Source organism: Cervus canadensis, chromosome 2 (assembly GCF_019320065.1).
Source record: "Cervus canadensis isolate Bull #8, Minnesota chromosome 2, ASM1932006v1, whole genome shotgun sequence".
Classification (NCBI taxonomy): Eukaryota; Metazoa; Chordata; class Mammalia; order Artiodactyla; family Cervidae; genus Cervus; species Cervus canadensis.
In genome coordinates, this window is record NC_057387.1 from 110,264,206 (window position 1) to 110,279,767 (window position 15,562).

Genomic DNA, 15,562 nt, shown 5'->3' on the forward strand with positions numbered 1-15,562 from the left:
GAAGTCTATCCATCCATCACTATCTATATCTAAATGGTATCATGGAATCATAGCTTTTAGGGCTGACAGTATCGTTTGATTTGACTCCTTTATCTTGGTGATGATGAAACAGAGCCCCGGGGAGGTGAAGAGTTTGTCTAAGATCACAGTGCTGGGTTGAGTAGCATCTTTAGGACCCTGCTACCTGACACTGGGCTGCTGTCTGCGGTTGCTCAGGCACTAGTCCTGTCTGACCCATGGACTGCGGCACACCAGGCTTCCCTGTCCTTCACTATCTCCTAGAGTTTGCTGAGATTCATGTCCATTGAGTCTATGATGCTATGTAACTGAATATCTACACTACTCTGGTCAGCTTAGTTTCCTGTGGGTTCCTCCTTATATTGGATATGAGGAGCTGACTGCAGTTCACAAGCCATGTGAGAAAGAATACTCCCCAAATGCAAATATCTGGTGCCATTATCAGAGGAAGGTGGGCTGAAAAAAGATTTAATTTTTAAGGAGACGTGAGCACTGCAGGAGGGAAGATGTGAGCATTCCCGTGACAGAGGAGGCTGATCTGAATGGCACAGTAGGGTGCTTACCAGGAGAGAAGCTGTGTCTGGCTGTTGGATGCTCAGCGAGATGCAATGATAAAGTAATTTACCAGAGGACACAAAGGGGATGTTTAAGAGGGACGTGCATGTCAGTTAAGGAAAGGGTCTGTGCTAGGTGACTTAGGGAAATTGTTGTCATTCAGTCGCTAAGTCACGTCCGACTCTTTGCGACCCCATGAACTGCAGCCTGCCAGGCTTCCCAGTCCTCCACCGTCTCCGGGAGTTTGCTCAAAACTCATGTCCATTGAGGTGGTGATGCCATCTAACCACCTCACCTTGCAGCATTTGAAAATCTAACATGAAAGGAGGAGGAGAACCGGAGCCTGGGAAATGTGACAAATACCTTGAAGACCACATGCAGCATCATCTGGAGGCCATTCTTGCCTGGGTATTTCCCGGTGATGTTGGCGGCAGACAGGTTGAAGAGGTTGGCTCCTGTTTCGGTACAGATGGCATGGACCAGCATCTTCTTCCCCACCCCAGATGGTCCGGCCAATAGCAGGGACTTCACCAAAGGGGCTTTCTCATGCACAGCTGCAGAACCTAAAGAAAGGCAGAAGCAGAGGCTCTAAGAGTCTGCCAAAAAAACGAGAGGTTCTTAGGTCAGGATCCCTCAAGGCCGTGACTCCACGGCATGACCCCAGTCTCGACAACAGTGATGGATGTGTTGAAAGCATTCTCACCAGGGGCGCGCCTCCTGTCTCAGCCGGCTCGGTGACACCTTTGATTTGTACATCAAGGTGGAGCGGTCAGGTCTCCTTGGGTGTCCAATACATCACTTCTCTCTCACCCTCACCCCAGCATGCTCCCTAAACTTGTAATTTTAAAGAACATTCCTGCGATAACTCACCTCCAGCATTCTGTGGGGAGGGGGCAGGGGATTCTCTGCTTGTCAGCAACTACGCCCTTTGAAGGCTTGGGTAGATGAATGTGAAGTGGACGGGAAGATACAGGGGGAAAGGGGAAAAGCTGAGGTCCAGATGTTGGTAGCTTGGGTCCTTTTTTTGAATTTTTATTTTACACTGGAGTACAGTTGATTAACAACGCTGTTGGCTTCAGGCGTACAGAGAAGTGGCTTCGTTACACACATACGTGTGTATCGATTCTTTTTCCAGTTCTCTTCTCCTTTAGGTGAGTACAGAATACTGAGCTGAGTTCCCTGTGTTATGCAGTAAATCTGCGGTGGTTTCTCCTGCCCTGGGGTCTGGCCTGTCAGTGGGGGCGGAGTGAACACGATGCTTGACAATGGAATGATGAGACTCATCGGGTCACTCAGAGGTCTCTGGCTTTTGCGCTCCACCACACCGTCCATCTCCTCTGAGTCCAGACTGGGACTCGGGTTTGATCTCTCCCATCATTCTGAACATGATCGGAGCACATGTTGGCACCAACTGGTCAGGGAGTGGATGGAACGAAATCCTGTGGAGCGCTGCGGTCAGAACATCGGCTGTCACACTAGTCTGCGCTGGGCCCACCGCTGGGCTCTTCTGGGTCAGCTGGAAATATACCCATATTCTAAGTACAACTGTGCTTCTCTTTCTTTGTGTGTGATCGACAAGACACAGGGAATTGATCTGCGTCATCAGAAAGAAGGCTTATGGTTACCTGCTACGTGCCACAAAAGCCTGGAAAGTAGTTTTGAGCACCTTCTCTCTAAAACTAAATAACCTGGGCATGCTTCATCTGCAGTTGGCGAGGGCGATGATACTGTGTTACGATGGGGCAGACGCCGTTTCCACGACGGCAGAGACAGGCCGTCCAGACAAAGGATCTCTCACCCTGGCAGTGGCGACCTGAACAGTCAGGCCGACACACACACTCCTGTTTGTGACCGGATGCTATTACAGACGTATGGTATTTAGACGGAGCCCTCGCAATCTGCCACGGGAGCGAGCTTCTCTGTCCGACTTGCTGGTAGGTTGCAAACCCATGAACGGGTCATGGGAACAAAGGCCCTGCTGGGTCTGTGGCTTGGGGCGGGCAGACCCCCACGAGGACTCCAGGTTTCTCAGTGACAAGAGGAGGGTCCTGGCAGGATGCGTCCTGGGCACACTTCTTCCCGGACCCTCAAGGCAGCCTGGAGCCGACGCCCCAAACCTGCCGATGATGCGAATCCACCACAGCCTCATTGGTCAGGCGTTCCCTGAAAATCTTGTCACCCCCTGGTGTTCTTGGCTCTCTACTGCCTTCCATTACACTGTGATGGGGGTGTAGGGCGCATCTGTTTATTTACATGGGTCCTGAAAGCATTGTACATTGATATTATTGACCCCAAATTATGCTGATCCCCAAGGATTATGTATTTGTTTATGTTATATATGCATCTTATTTATGTCAACCCCTGGGCTTTCGTGGTGGCTCAGCTGGTAAAGAGTCCGTCTGCAATGCGGGAGACCTGGGTTCGATCCATGGGTCGGGAAGATCCCCTGGAGAAGGGAGAGGCTCCCCACTCCAGTATTCTGGCCTGGAGAATCCCATGGACTTTATCGTCCGTGGGGTTGCAAAGAGTCGGACATGACTGCGGCTTGCACTGCTCTATGTTGACCCCTGAAATTCCACGTACTACTTCTGACATGAAGTTGAAAGAAGAATGAGCTATTTCTTGCCAATAGGTTTAGGTTCTTTTTAAAGTTGTTCATTTATTTATTTTTGGCCGTGCTGGGTCTTCACCGCTGCGCGAGCGGCTTTCTCAAGTTGCGGTGAGCTGGGACTCCTCTCTTGTTGTGGTGTGACGGCTTCTTGCAGCGGTGGCTTCTCCTGCTGTGCCGCACGGGCTCTAGGGCCCGCAGGCTTCGGTAACTGCTGCATGTGAGCTCAGGAGTTGTGGCTCCGAGGCTCTGGAGCTCAGGCTCAGTAGCTGTGGTGCATGGGCTTAGCTGCTCTGATCTTCCCGGATCAGGGATGGAACCTGCGTCCCCTGAGTTGGCAGGCAGACTCTCCTTGGAATGAGCAGGCAAGTCCTGAACTTTAAGTTCTTGTTGAAGTCAAAGTGGAGGAACTTCCCTGGTGGTCGAGGGGTTCATCCTCATCGTTTCCACTGCAGGGGGCCAGGGTTTCATCCCTGGTTGGGGAACTAAGATCCCACATGCCACGTGATGCAGCAAAAAAACAAAGAAAAAAAAAAACCCCAAAGTGGAATAAGATAAGAAGTGTCCGAACTATTTCCATCTTACTTTAAAGCAAATTAAACAAACAAAATGCGACTTATAGTTCAGAATGGTCATCAGAGCAGAGCCTGGCCGGGGCTCCTGCCCCTGCCCCAGAGACTCAGGTCACACACAGACCGAAGTCATGAGAACACACACAAAAGTGAAGAAGGGCAGCAGGTATTTCTTACGGCAAGCCCAGACTTTCCTGCAGACTCTGGTCTGTTTGAACAATCGTGACTGAACCTCAGTGGAAGCTGGCAGAGTCTTGATTCTTTACATCTATGAAATACAGCTCCACTGAAGGGCTGGCTCTATTAAGGAGCTGGTGACAGAGCCTATGCATAAAAGGCAAGCTTAACCTCAGGCTGAGGTTACTTTGAATGGCAGGGGCTGGCTTTGTCTATCATTTCTCCAGGGTTTGGCCATCAGGGGTTTCAGCCCAGAAGGTTAAGCAGCCAGGACAAGAGAGCGACTTAAATGTCCATCGGGAGAGGACTGGGTAGAGGAGATGTGGTACATACACACAGTGGACTACTACTCAGCCAGAAGAGGAACGAAACTGGGTCACTTGCAGAGACGTGGATGGACGCGGAGAGTGTTATACAGAGTGAAGTAAGTCGGGAGGAGAAAAACAAATATTGTATATTAACTCTATATAGCTTCCCTGGTGGCTCAGATGGTAAAGTGTCCATCTGCAATGTAAAAGAGCCGGATTGGATCCCTGAGTCGGGAAGATCCCCTGGAGAAGGGAATGGTAAACCACTCCAGTACTCTTGCCTGGAGAATCCCGTGGACGGAGGAGCCTGGTAGGCTACAGTCCATGGGGTCACAAAGAGTTGGACACGACTGAGCGACTTCACTTTCACTTTTAACTCATATATGCAGAATCTAGAAAAATGATATAGATGACCTTAGTTGCAAAGCCGAAATAGAGACACAGACGTGGAGAACACATGTATGGATATTAAGGGGGGAGAGGGGAGGGACTGGGACTCACATAGACTCTATTGGGAACATGTGTGACATAGACAACTCATGACAACATGCTGTATAGCATATGGTATAGGGAACTCTACTCAAGGCACCATGGTGGCCTGGATGGGAAGGAAGTCCGAAGGGGAGAGGACATGTGCACGTGTGTGGCTGATTCACTTCGCTGTGCACAGAAGCTAACACAACACTGGGAAGTGACTAGACGCCAGTGAAAAGAAAGGGATGCGAAGCAGACACTCCAAGGCGCTACCGCTGTGCTTCTGGGCAGTACCTTCCTGGCTGCTCCAGGATGCCTCAATCCAGTGGAACGGCCCTTAGTCACAGCTCTTGGTAGGAAGAGTTAAACTGCAGTGTACCTTGACCACAACCAGGAAGACAGGAGCAGACACCCCTGCCTCCAGCACAGGCACAGCCGGGCAGGTGGAGCCCTTACCTAGTGGCAGGATCCCGTACAGGGTGATGAGCTGTCGGACATCCAGGAGGGAAGGCATGGGTTCTATGGACACCTGGCGAAGGCTCGTGCCCAGGTAGCTGTACTCACCTGGGGAGAAAAGAAACAGGATGAATGAACGGGAAACTATGCCAGTCTGAGCCGCATCGTTTAGTCGTTTGCAGAATTAACAAGTGAAGACTCTTGAGAATCCCTTGGACTGCAAGGAGATCCAGCCAGTCCAATCTAAAGGAAATCAACCCTGAATACTCATTGGAAGGACTGATGCTGAAGCTCCAATACTTTGGCCACCTGACGTGAAGAACCGACTCACTGGAAAAGACCCTGATGCTGGGAAAATTCGAAGGCAGGAGGAGAAAGGGGCAGCAGAGGATGAGATGGTTGGATGACATCACCGATTCAACGGACATGAACTTGAGCAAACTCTGGAAGATGGTGGAGGACAGAGGAGTCTGGCATGCTACAGTCCGTGGGGTCACAAAGAGTTGGACATGACTTAGCAACTGAACAACAACAACAAAAATGAACAGAGAATACAAATTTAATATTTCTGAGCAAATATAATTGTATTATGTAAGAGTCATCATGAAGAACTTTTAAGATAAAGGCTTGAAGAAAAACTTCCAGCCACAGAAACATTTCTATACTCACTGCAATAACTGGGAATTCTGTTGAGTATGACCAGCCTCCTAGTATTTTAAAAAATCACCTTTGAATGTTACATATGTGAAGAGCAAGGACATATGTGAAGGACATATGTTATATATGTGAAGAGCAAGGACATATGGAGGACATATAAAGTAAATTAAAACACAATAGGTTTGGTTTAATTTCTATTCCAAGAGATTATGTCTAACATTTTCACAAACTTTAAAAATAACTTATTTAAAATGGATGTGAAATTTGTATTGGCCGTGTGTAAATCTGAACCCGAAATGCAATCATTTGAAAGGAAGGATCTGAGTCTAATTTAGGATAAACAGAAATATCTCCTTTTGAGGGTGATATTCATTAACATTTTTATCATTTTTAAAGGATTACCAAAGGAATAATATAGAAATAAATCTTTACAGGTTTAATTAGAAGGCTTCAAAGAGCTTAATTGTAACTAGTCATAAATCTGAAGTGTTATTTTCCAACTAATTTAGATAAGGTCACCAGGAAAATTAGTTTGGCTGTCTTCATTTGTCATGAGGATGGACTTTTACATGCTCACTTGATTCTCTCTTGATCTGTACCTGAATCTGAAGGAAAAAGATTTCATAAATGAATCACAATTTCTTGATTTTTTTTCCTTCTCATAACACCTGGGATCTTGCAGAGCTCCCAATGTTATATACTTATGACAAATACCTTTATGTCTGTATGAAAACACTAAAAGGACATTAATACATCCATGTGCCTATGAAGTCCTGAAAATATCGAGGGCTTTAAAGCACTTTCAAGTGCTAAGAAAATGAGAATTAAAAACTAGGTGATGATTGCTGTTTTGTTGTGGATGACAGCCTTTCAAAGCCTCCACATGAAAAGAGTCCTTGGCAAGGACAGTGGTCTTGGTGAAGGAGACGAGTGATAAGGAAAGCTCGCCTTACGGCTTCCGAGCCCCACGCTCTGAAATGAGCAGGGAATACACAGAAGAGTGGTTAATTTCACCTGCCCTGGAGCAGGAAGGCATCCTGCAGCCGCTGTTCAACCCTGCACTTCTCACTGTAAATATGACATTAGAGGGGACGTGACAAGGACCCCCTGTTCCTGCCTAAGTAAATCAAAGCTAATACCCAGGCGTGCCCGGTTTTGTAGGCCCCCAGCAGATTTTATTTAGGTAGATGAAGTTGAACTGGTGGGTGCTGGTTCCAAGAGAGGGAAGGACCCTTCGCCAAGTGATGAGACTCATTCCGAAAGCGTGTTACTAGGTTTTGCTATTTCCCAGCATGGAAGCTGTAATCAACTTTTCCCATGGACTCATTCAGTACTTAGCGACTTCAGCATTCCTTGCAGACACGAGGTCTTCCATGAGGGACAGAAGACGGAAATAGTGGAGGAAAAGGCACTGGAGATAGACAGCATGAAAAACGGTAAGGAAACCTCGGACAACAGCAGGAAGAGAAACAGGAACAGGTCATGGGTCGGGCGCGGCATCCTCTTAAAATCCGTATGTGGAAGCCCCGACTCCCAGTATCTCAGAATGTGACCTTGTTTGCAGTTAGGGTCGTTGCAGAGGAAATGAACTAAGCTGAGGTTCTTAGGGTGGTTGCTGTTTACTCACTAAGTCGTGTCCTACTCTTTTGCGACCCCCTGGACTATAGCCCATCAGGTTCCTCTGCTCATGGGATTTTCCAGGCAAGCATACTGGAGTGGGTTGCCATTTCCTTCTCCAGGATATCTTCTCAACCAAGGGATCGAACCCATGTCTCCTGCGTTGGCAGGCACATTGTTTATCACTTGGCCACTGTGAAAGCCCCACACATATGATATAGAAAGCCTAAAATCTCCCTTTAGCCTTGGCTCTAAGAAACATTTAAAATGTGTCTGAGTGGGGCTTCCCTGGAAACTCTATAAAGAATCTGCCTCCCAATGCAGGTGACCTGGGTTCAATCCCTGGTGGATTCTTAGGGTGGGTCCTAATCCAATAAGAGGGTGTCCTTTATAAAAAGGGGCAGTTTGGAGACAGACACACACACATACAGGGAGGAGGTCATGAGGATGGAGGCAGAGACTGGAGATATGGCAGAAGCCAAGAAACGCCAGTGACTGAGTTGACAGCAAACCACGGGGTAAGACACCAGATGCTAGGATGAGGTCAGCATAGGCCACGTGAGCCCAAAGACAGCTCAGCCTCCAGGGAGCAGGGGTCTAGGAAGCAGGACAGAGGTGGGGAGCTGGAAGCGCTCAGAGCTTCCAAAATGAACCAACACCGCTGACGCCTTGGCCTTGGACTTCTGGCCTCCAGAGCTGGGAGAGAGTAATTTTCTGTTGTTTAAGCTGCCGCCTCCGCCCCACTGTGGTACCTGTTACAGCAGCCCTGGCGAATGAACACAGAAAGAGGACATAAATGCAGAGAATAGGAACATACAAGCACACAAAAAATAATGACAAACAGGGACTTCCTTGGTGGTCCAGGGGCTAAGACTGCATTCTCAGTGCGGGGGACCTCGGTTCGATCCCTGGTCAGGAAACAAGATCCCACATACTGAAATCAAGACCTGGTATAGCCAAATAGATAAATAAATATTGAACAAAAAAATGAGGAATAAAAAATATTAAGAAATCAAGGTGGACAAGAACAGGTACAGCCAAACAAACAAATACATATTGAACAAAAAGATAAGAAATAAAAAATATTAAGAAATCAAGGTGGAATCAGTTTCTAACATTTCCTTTCTACTCTGTGCTAAGTCACTCTTTGCGACCCCATGGACTGCAACATGCCAGGCCTCCCTGTCCTCCACTGTTTCCCAGAGTTTACTCAAACTCATGTCCATTGAGTCAGTGATGCCATCCAACCATCTCATCCTCTGTCGTCCCCTTCTCCTCCCACCTTCAGTCTTTCCTAGCACCAGGGTCTCTTCTAATGAGTCAGTTCTTTGCATCGGTGGCCAAAGTATTGGAGTTTCAGCTGCAGCATCAGTCCTTCCAATGACTATTCAGGGTTGATTTCCTTTAGGATGGACTTGGTTTGATCTCCTCACAGTCCAAGGGACTCTCAAGAGTCTTCTCTAACACCACAATTCAAAAGCATCAATTCTTCAGCACTCAACTTTCTTCATAGTCCACCTCTCACATCCATACATGACCACTGGAAAAATCATAGCTTTGACTAGATGGACCTTTGTTGGCAAAGTAATGTCTCTGCTTTTTAATATGCTGTCTAGGTTGGTCATAACTTTCCTTTCAAGGAGTAAGCGTCTTTTAATTTCATGGCTGCAGTCACCATCTGCGGTGATTTTGGAGCCCAAGAAAATAAAGTCTGTCACTGTAAGGATCGAGTTTGAATAACCTCGGCCGCTTAGCAGCTGTGATCTAAATGACAGTGATATAAAGGGTAAGGAAATACGCTAGCTCTGGCATACCTGAGCTTGCGGTGGGAGTTGGCTTTCGGGCACAGGGCTAGTGCTCAGAGCTGGGCAGATGTGGAGGGGCACAGCAAGGAACCAGGGTAGCAGGGGGCAGCGTTGGGAGCTGAGCCTTGGGGGGCCAGACATGACGAACTTGAACGTCCTGTCTTCTGAGTCTCTTTCAGCCCTAGCTGCTATGACTCTGGTGAGTTTTGGGATTTGCATGGTGTTGAGAAGAGAGTGGAATTACACATGTTAAGCCCCTCAAACAACTCCAGCCTGGATGGGGAATTGGCGAGGCACAGACAACTTGCCCTGCTTGTCCAGCTTTGAGCCAGAAAAGGAGAAGGGGTAATGCCCAAAGGTTTTTCTCCTTCCCTAAGTCTGGTACTTTTATTAGAATAGGTCTTGGCATTGGTCCATTGGAGTTGATGGTCCCACATACAAAGTATAATCATCCATTATGTGGTTTGCACTTCTGTTTTGGGAAATTTTTCATGAATAAAAATTCTCAGTATGTGTTCTCCTCCTTTGCTTTGGTTTTCCTCTTCAGGGATGTGTATTATCTTTGCCTGCCTGTGTGGATTTTCTTTGCCTACCTTTTAGTATTTGCTGCTTTCTTTGCAAATCTTTTAATCTCACTTTTCATTTCCAGTTTTATTTAAAAAATTTCTGTATTTCACATTTCATTTCTCTTAAAGCTTGGTTTGTTGACTTTATTCATTCTTGTATTCACTGTAATTTAGTTTTTTCCTAAAATGATTTTTCCCTTTAAAATACTCCAGTTTTTCCAACTCATTTCTGCATTTTTCTAATTCCATTTTGTGTATTCTTACATATCTTCTATAAATCCTTTCTATAATTTGCTTTAATGTTTATTTGCTTGGTTTGAAAGAGTAGGTTCCAGGTATGTCTGCTCTATGAGTATATCTTTCTGTGATGTTACCTTGCTCCTTATTCTTCCTTTTTTTTTAATAGAAGCTTTGCCTGGGTTTTGACCTTGAACTTTTCATTGCTTAAACTTATGAGCTACTATTCCCGTATGCTGAGAAGACACTTGGGGTCAGGGTAGCTTTTTAAATCCCACAGAGCCCTTGTCTTCTGTAGTTTTCCTATCTGCTATTAGTATGGTGGCTTGCTTCTTGTGATGTCCTGGTTCTATTCCCCTCCCCCAATTTATTCTGGATCTTTTCTCTCCTTCATCTCTATTGTTCCTATTCAGCTGTTCCAATTCAGTTCTACTCCCAAGAGCTCCCTTTCAGTATAAGGCCCTGTCTTCGAAGGGTCAACTTCAGGAGTGTCTAGCGGGTGGACTGTTCTCAGCTGCTCAGACGTTCTGAGGCTGTCCATTGTCACGCATCTGCGGTGCAGTGGGCGAACCCCTCCTGGTTCCGGCTGCAGTTACTATCGTGGTCCCACTCTGCTCTCCAGGGAGTGCTTGCTGGCTACTTTGGGGTTTTTCCATTTTTTTGTCCTCAGTGGCTTGTACTTTGGGCTTTGAGGGGAAACTTGGGTCATTTTGTTTTGGTGTAAATGCTGTCCATGGGCTTTTGCTTTGTCTATTTTTTATGTGGGGATCTAGGAGGATCCACTGCCACCTTTTCAAGATAAGACTCTTAACTGGAAGAAATGAGAAAAACATGGAAAAGGCAAGAGGGAGCCATGGCTGGAGGCAGCTTGACTGTTCTGCTGGACTGGGTCATTTCCATTTGAGGACACTCTTCAGATGCTGATTTCTATCTGCTTTGACCTCAGGCAACTTTAAGATGCTACCCAGAAACCGACAAAAGAGCGCACTGAGAAAATCCAAGATGGGTAAGAAACCAGAAGAAAGGTGAGAAATACGTCCATTAATTCTTCAGGTGCTGAAGAACTAATGCTTTCGAACTGTGGATCTGGAGAAGACTCTTGAGAGGCGCTTGGTTTGCAAGGAGATCAAACCAGTCAATCCTAAAGGAAATCAATCCTGAATATGCATTGGAAGGACTGATGCTGAAGCTGAAACTCCAATACTTTGGCCACCTGATGTGAAGAGCTGACTCTTTGGAAAAGACCCTGATGCTGGGAAAGATTGAGAGCAGGAGGAGAAGGCGGCAGTGGAGGATGAGATGGTTGGATGGCATCACTGAGTCAGTGGACATGAGTTTGAGCAAACTCTGGGAAACAGTGGAGGACAGGGAGGTCGGGCGTGCTGCAGTCCATGGGGTCGCAAAGAGCCAGACACGACTTAGCAACTGGACAACAACAATTCTTTAAGACTCTACCATCGGCCAGGCTCTGTACTAATACCAGGAATTCAGTGAAGCAATAAAAGACATGATGTGAAGGGAGAAAGCAGACAGAACTCAGAGATCTCAACCGTAAGTAAAGAGATAGACTTCTGCTAACAGTGGTATTTTTTCATATAAACAGAATTAACAGAACATAATCAAGGCAATCTAGGAAAAAACCCTACAGTACTTGAAGAAGAAACAAGAAATAAATAGAAACCCAATACATATTTCAATACACAGCCTGGTAAAATCTTATAACATTAGAAAAAATGAAGGTTCTTCCAAGTGCCCAAGAAGGAAATGTGTCTCTATTTCAAAGGGATTAAAGTATCATTTTTTGATCCAAGGGAAATGTTAGCCTTTTTGCTCCTTCCCGCAGGCTGAAACTGGGTCATTGTAAACACTGGAACGAATCACATGGATATGGGTTACAATGCAATTAAAAAAAGAAAAAAAGAGTCCATGTGTCCACACTGATATCACAATAATTTTAAAAGTAAGGTGGGAGGGAAATTTTTCCAGAAGAATGTTACCTAATAAATAAAGAAAAGGAGATAGAACTAGAACATTCCCCCTTTATGAGCACCACAGCAACCATCGATGCAGGCAAAGATCATCAGTGGATGCTAAAACCTTTAATATGGTTGGGAGCAGAATCTCCAGAGCCCCCAGGGTCCCCTGTAGATTATCATTGATTATAAAGGAGAAAATGATGCTTTACAATGGAGGGATCTGGGGAAGCTTCATCAGGGACGAAAGTTAACTTCACCAATCATGGGACAAAGCTTCATCATACGCCTCCAGTGTGAAAGGCTGAGAAGGACACAATATTGTCATTTTTTTTTTCCTGTAAAAATTGTTCAACGTGAATCAAGTCAGGAGGAAACCATCAAACCAACCCAGCTGAAAGACAGTCTGTAAAACAGTTCAGACACTTTTAAATTGTCAACATTAGGAAGGACTGAAAAAGCCTGTAAACTGGTGCAGACGAAAGGAATGAAGGGTTTCCTGGTGGCTCTAAAGAGTCTGCCTGCCAACACAGGAGATGTGGGTTCGACGCCTGAGTCAGGGAGATCCCCTGGAGAAGGAAAGGGCAACCCACTCCAGTATTCTTGCCTGGAGAATTCCATGGACAGAGGAACCTGGCAGGTTGCAGTCCATAGGGCTGCAAAGAGTTGGACATGACTGAAAGCAACTTAGCGTGCACACATGCAAAGGAATGAAAATGATATATGGCCATCACCTCCGTGATCACGGATGGTATTCTGGATTGAGAAAGACAGTTACAAAGGACATAATTAGGACTATCAACTGTATGATGTAAACATTTTTGAGTGTGATTATCTTTCTGTGGTTCTGTGGGAGAATGTCCTTGCTGATTGTCGATGCACAAAAGTGAAAATGAGGTTTGTATTAGGGTGGAAAGATTTTAAGCTTTAAATATGCTTTCAGGTCCTCAGGCTGTTTTTTTAAACATTAAAAGAGAGACATCGGCTGAAGACGGTGATAGCAAATATCTCCTCCTCATCCCTCCCAACTGGGGCTTCCCAGGTGGCTCAGTGGTAAAGAACCTGCCTGCCAATTCAGGAGATGCAAGAGACGTGGGTTAAATCTCTGGGTTGGGAAGATCCCCTGGAGTAGGAAATGGCAACCCACTCCAATATCCTGGCCTGGGAAATTCCACGGGCAGAGGAGGCTGGTGGGTTACAGTCCATGGGGTCACAAAGAGTCGGACATGATTGAGCAGCGGAGTGCATTCCTCCCTATTACTCCCATGGTGGCTCCTAGATAGAATTCTGGAAGGAATTCCTCATGAAAGGACTCTGTGTTGGAAGTACCAGGTGCTCCCTCTAGGGCATTTTGATAATCATGAGAGCATGAACAATTCTTCATTTCCTCAATTCAGCTTCAGCCAGAAAGAATGCCTTAGGGAGCCTGGCTAGTAGGTTTGGAAACCTGCTTCTCCTACATTAAGGGAGACAGTCAAACCTATTAGATCCCAGCGCAGGAAGAGCTCAAACCAATTCAATCCATCAAACATTTACTACAAGCCACCAGGGGCCAGATTTTGGATAAAACACAGATGAAATGTACCTCCCTCTGTTGGGTCCTTAAACCCCAAGAGGTGACATACGTATGTGACACACACATGCATCACTGTTGGTGGACTTTACCAATGTAATCTGAGAGGTTGACTTTCAGTGCCCGGATCAGCAAGCCTTCTTCCACGAGTTCCTTATACAGAGACTCAATGGTCCTGGGGAAAAAGAAGACCATCGATTCTGTGAGCAAACACATCAAATCTGCAATGTTTATGTTAATCCTCACAAATGTAGCAGACTTTAACCAGATCTGATTCAAAGTACATTCATATGTACACAAATAAATTGATGTTTGGACCATTTCTACAATCTGGGGATGAATTAGGCTTTTTAAAAACAATACTTTCACTCATCCATGGGTGTATCTGATGTTTCCTATTAATAAGAATTATATCTTTAGGCATCTGAGACCAGCTATAACTCCTGAAGTCTGCCCTTTCCTCAGCCTTCATAATGGTACAAATATGAGTTAGAAATTACCCAATAATAGTAATGTAACGGGCCCATAATTATACATTCAGTTAGCATCTGCAAGCTGTAGTAGATCATTAATCCTTTGCAAAATTGATGTTTCGTTTTAACTCCATAGCATAATAGTTTAAGAAAAATATCTATAAGGAACAAAGGCTTATAAGGGAAAAAAGACAAAATGTCAAAAGCTGTGAGTGTAGTAATGTAGAAGAGCATGTTAAACTCTTCTCTACTGTTTACAGATGACAAAATCACTTCTCTAAGGTGGGGAGGGGGCATGGGCATGTAGCCAGCACACTGGCAATTTATTCTAATTGAGGAAAAAATGAAGACAGTTTTCCACTTAATGAATGAAACTCCCAATGAAATTAAGTGGGACTTGGGTTGCTGGAATTCTGATAGATCAAATTCAAATATGGTCCAATATAGCTCTCTAAGATGTTTCGTCTTTTCCCATTTCATTTCTAGGGGCCTTACGATTTGGTTCAGCCTAGTCTTTCTTTAGATTGAAGAATTTTAAGTATAACTATGTTTAAAATGTTCTTTGTTCTATGATTCAAGGTGATTAAAAAAAGACTCAGTTCAAAATGGATAACCAGCAAGGACCTACTGTATAGCACTTGGAACTCAATGTTATGTGCCAGCCTGGATGGGAGAGGGGTTTGGGGAGAAAGGATACGTGTATGTACGGCTAAGGCCCTTCGTTGTTCACCTGAAACTACCACAACATTGTATACTCCAATACAAAATAAGATGTTTAAAGTTTAAAAAAAAAAGACTCAAGTACATCACTGAAATTCAAGCCAAATACTATTGGGATAGATGTTAATTCAATGACTCCAGCCTTTGGTTGACTGAAATTTTATTCTATCGAATATATTTACAATAATGTGCTCTCAGCTGCGAAGTAAGCAAGTTTTCACCATACATGGAATTTGGGATGACATATCTGACCTGTATCACGGAAGTACAAATTGCAGTGTTTGAACTTGAATATTTAATACAAGCAATATATGTAAAATATTCACATAAAATTGAAGAAGATTCACCAAAATAATTAAAACCAAATATCTTAAGAAGTCTGGAACACAAACCTATACTTGGATCTTTCCAGTGAAATCAACTCTTGCTATGGAATAAAAAAACTTTAACTCTGACAAAGGATTAATCTCAAAAATATACAAGCAACTCCTGCAGCTCAATTCCAGAAAAATAAATGACCCAATCAAAAAATGGGCCAAAGAACTAAACAGACATTTCTCCAAAGAAGACATACAGATGGCTAACAACACATGAAAAGATGCTCAACATCACTCATTATCAGAGAAATGCAAATCAAAAACCACAATGAGGTACCATTACACGCCAGTCAGGATGGCTGCTATCCAAAAGTCTACAAGCAATAAATGCTGGAGAGGGTGTGGAGAAAAGGGAACCCTCTTACACTGTTGGTGGGAATGCAAACTAGTACAGCC

At 45.0% G+C, this 15,562-nt stretch overlaps 1 protein-coding gene across 1 annotated transcript in view; it reads right to left on the reverse strand.

The window, feature by feature from the left end:
- Positions 1 to 15,562, reverse strand: part of IQCA1 (IQ motif containing with AAA domain 1) — a 191,040-nt gene that overhangs the window by 37,087 nt on the left and 138,391 nt on the right. The window contains exon 15 of the mRNA XM_043462063.1: positions 937 to 1,136. Within this exon, the coding sequence (XP_043317998.1) occupies positions 937 to 1,136 (200 nt within the window). The remainder of the gene's footprint in view (positions 1 to 936; positions 1,137 to 15,562) is intronic.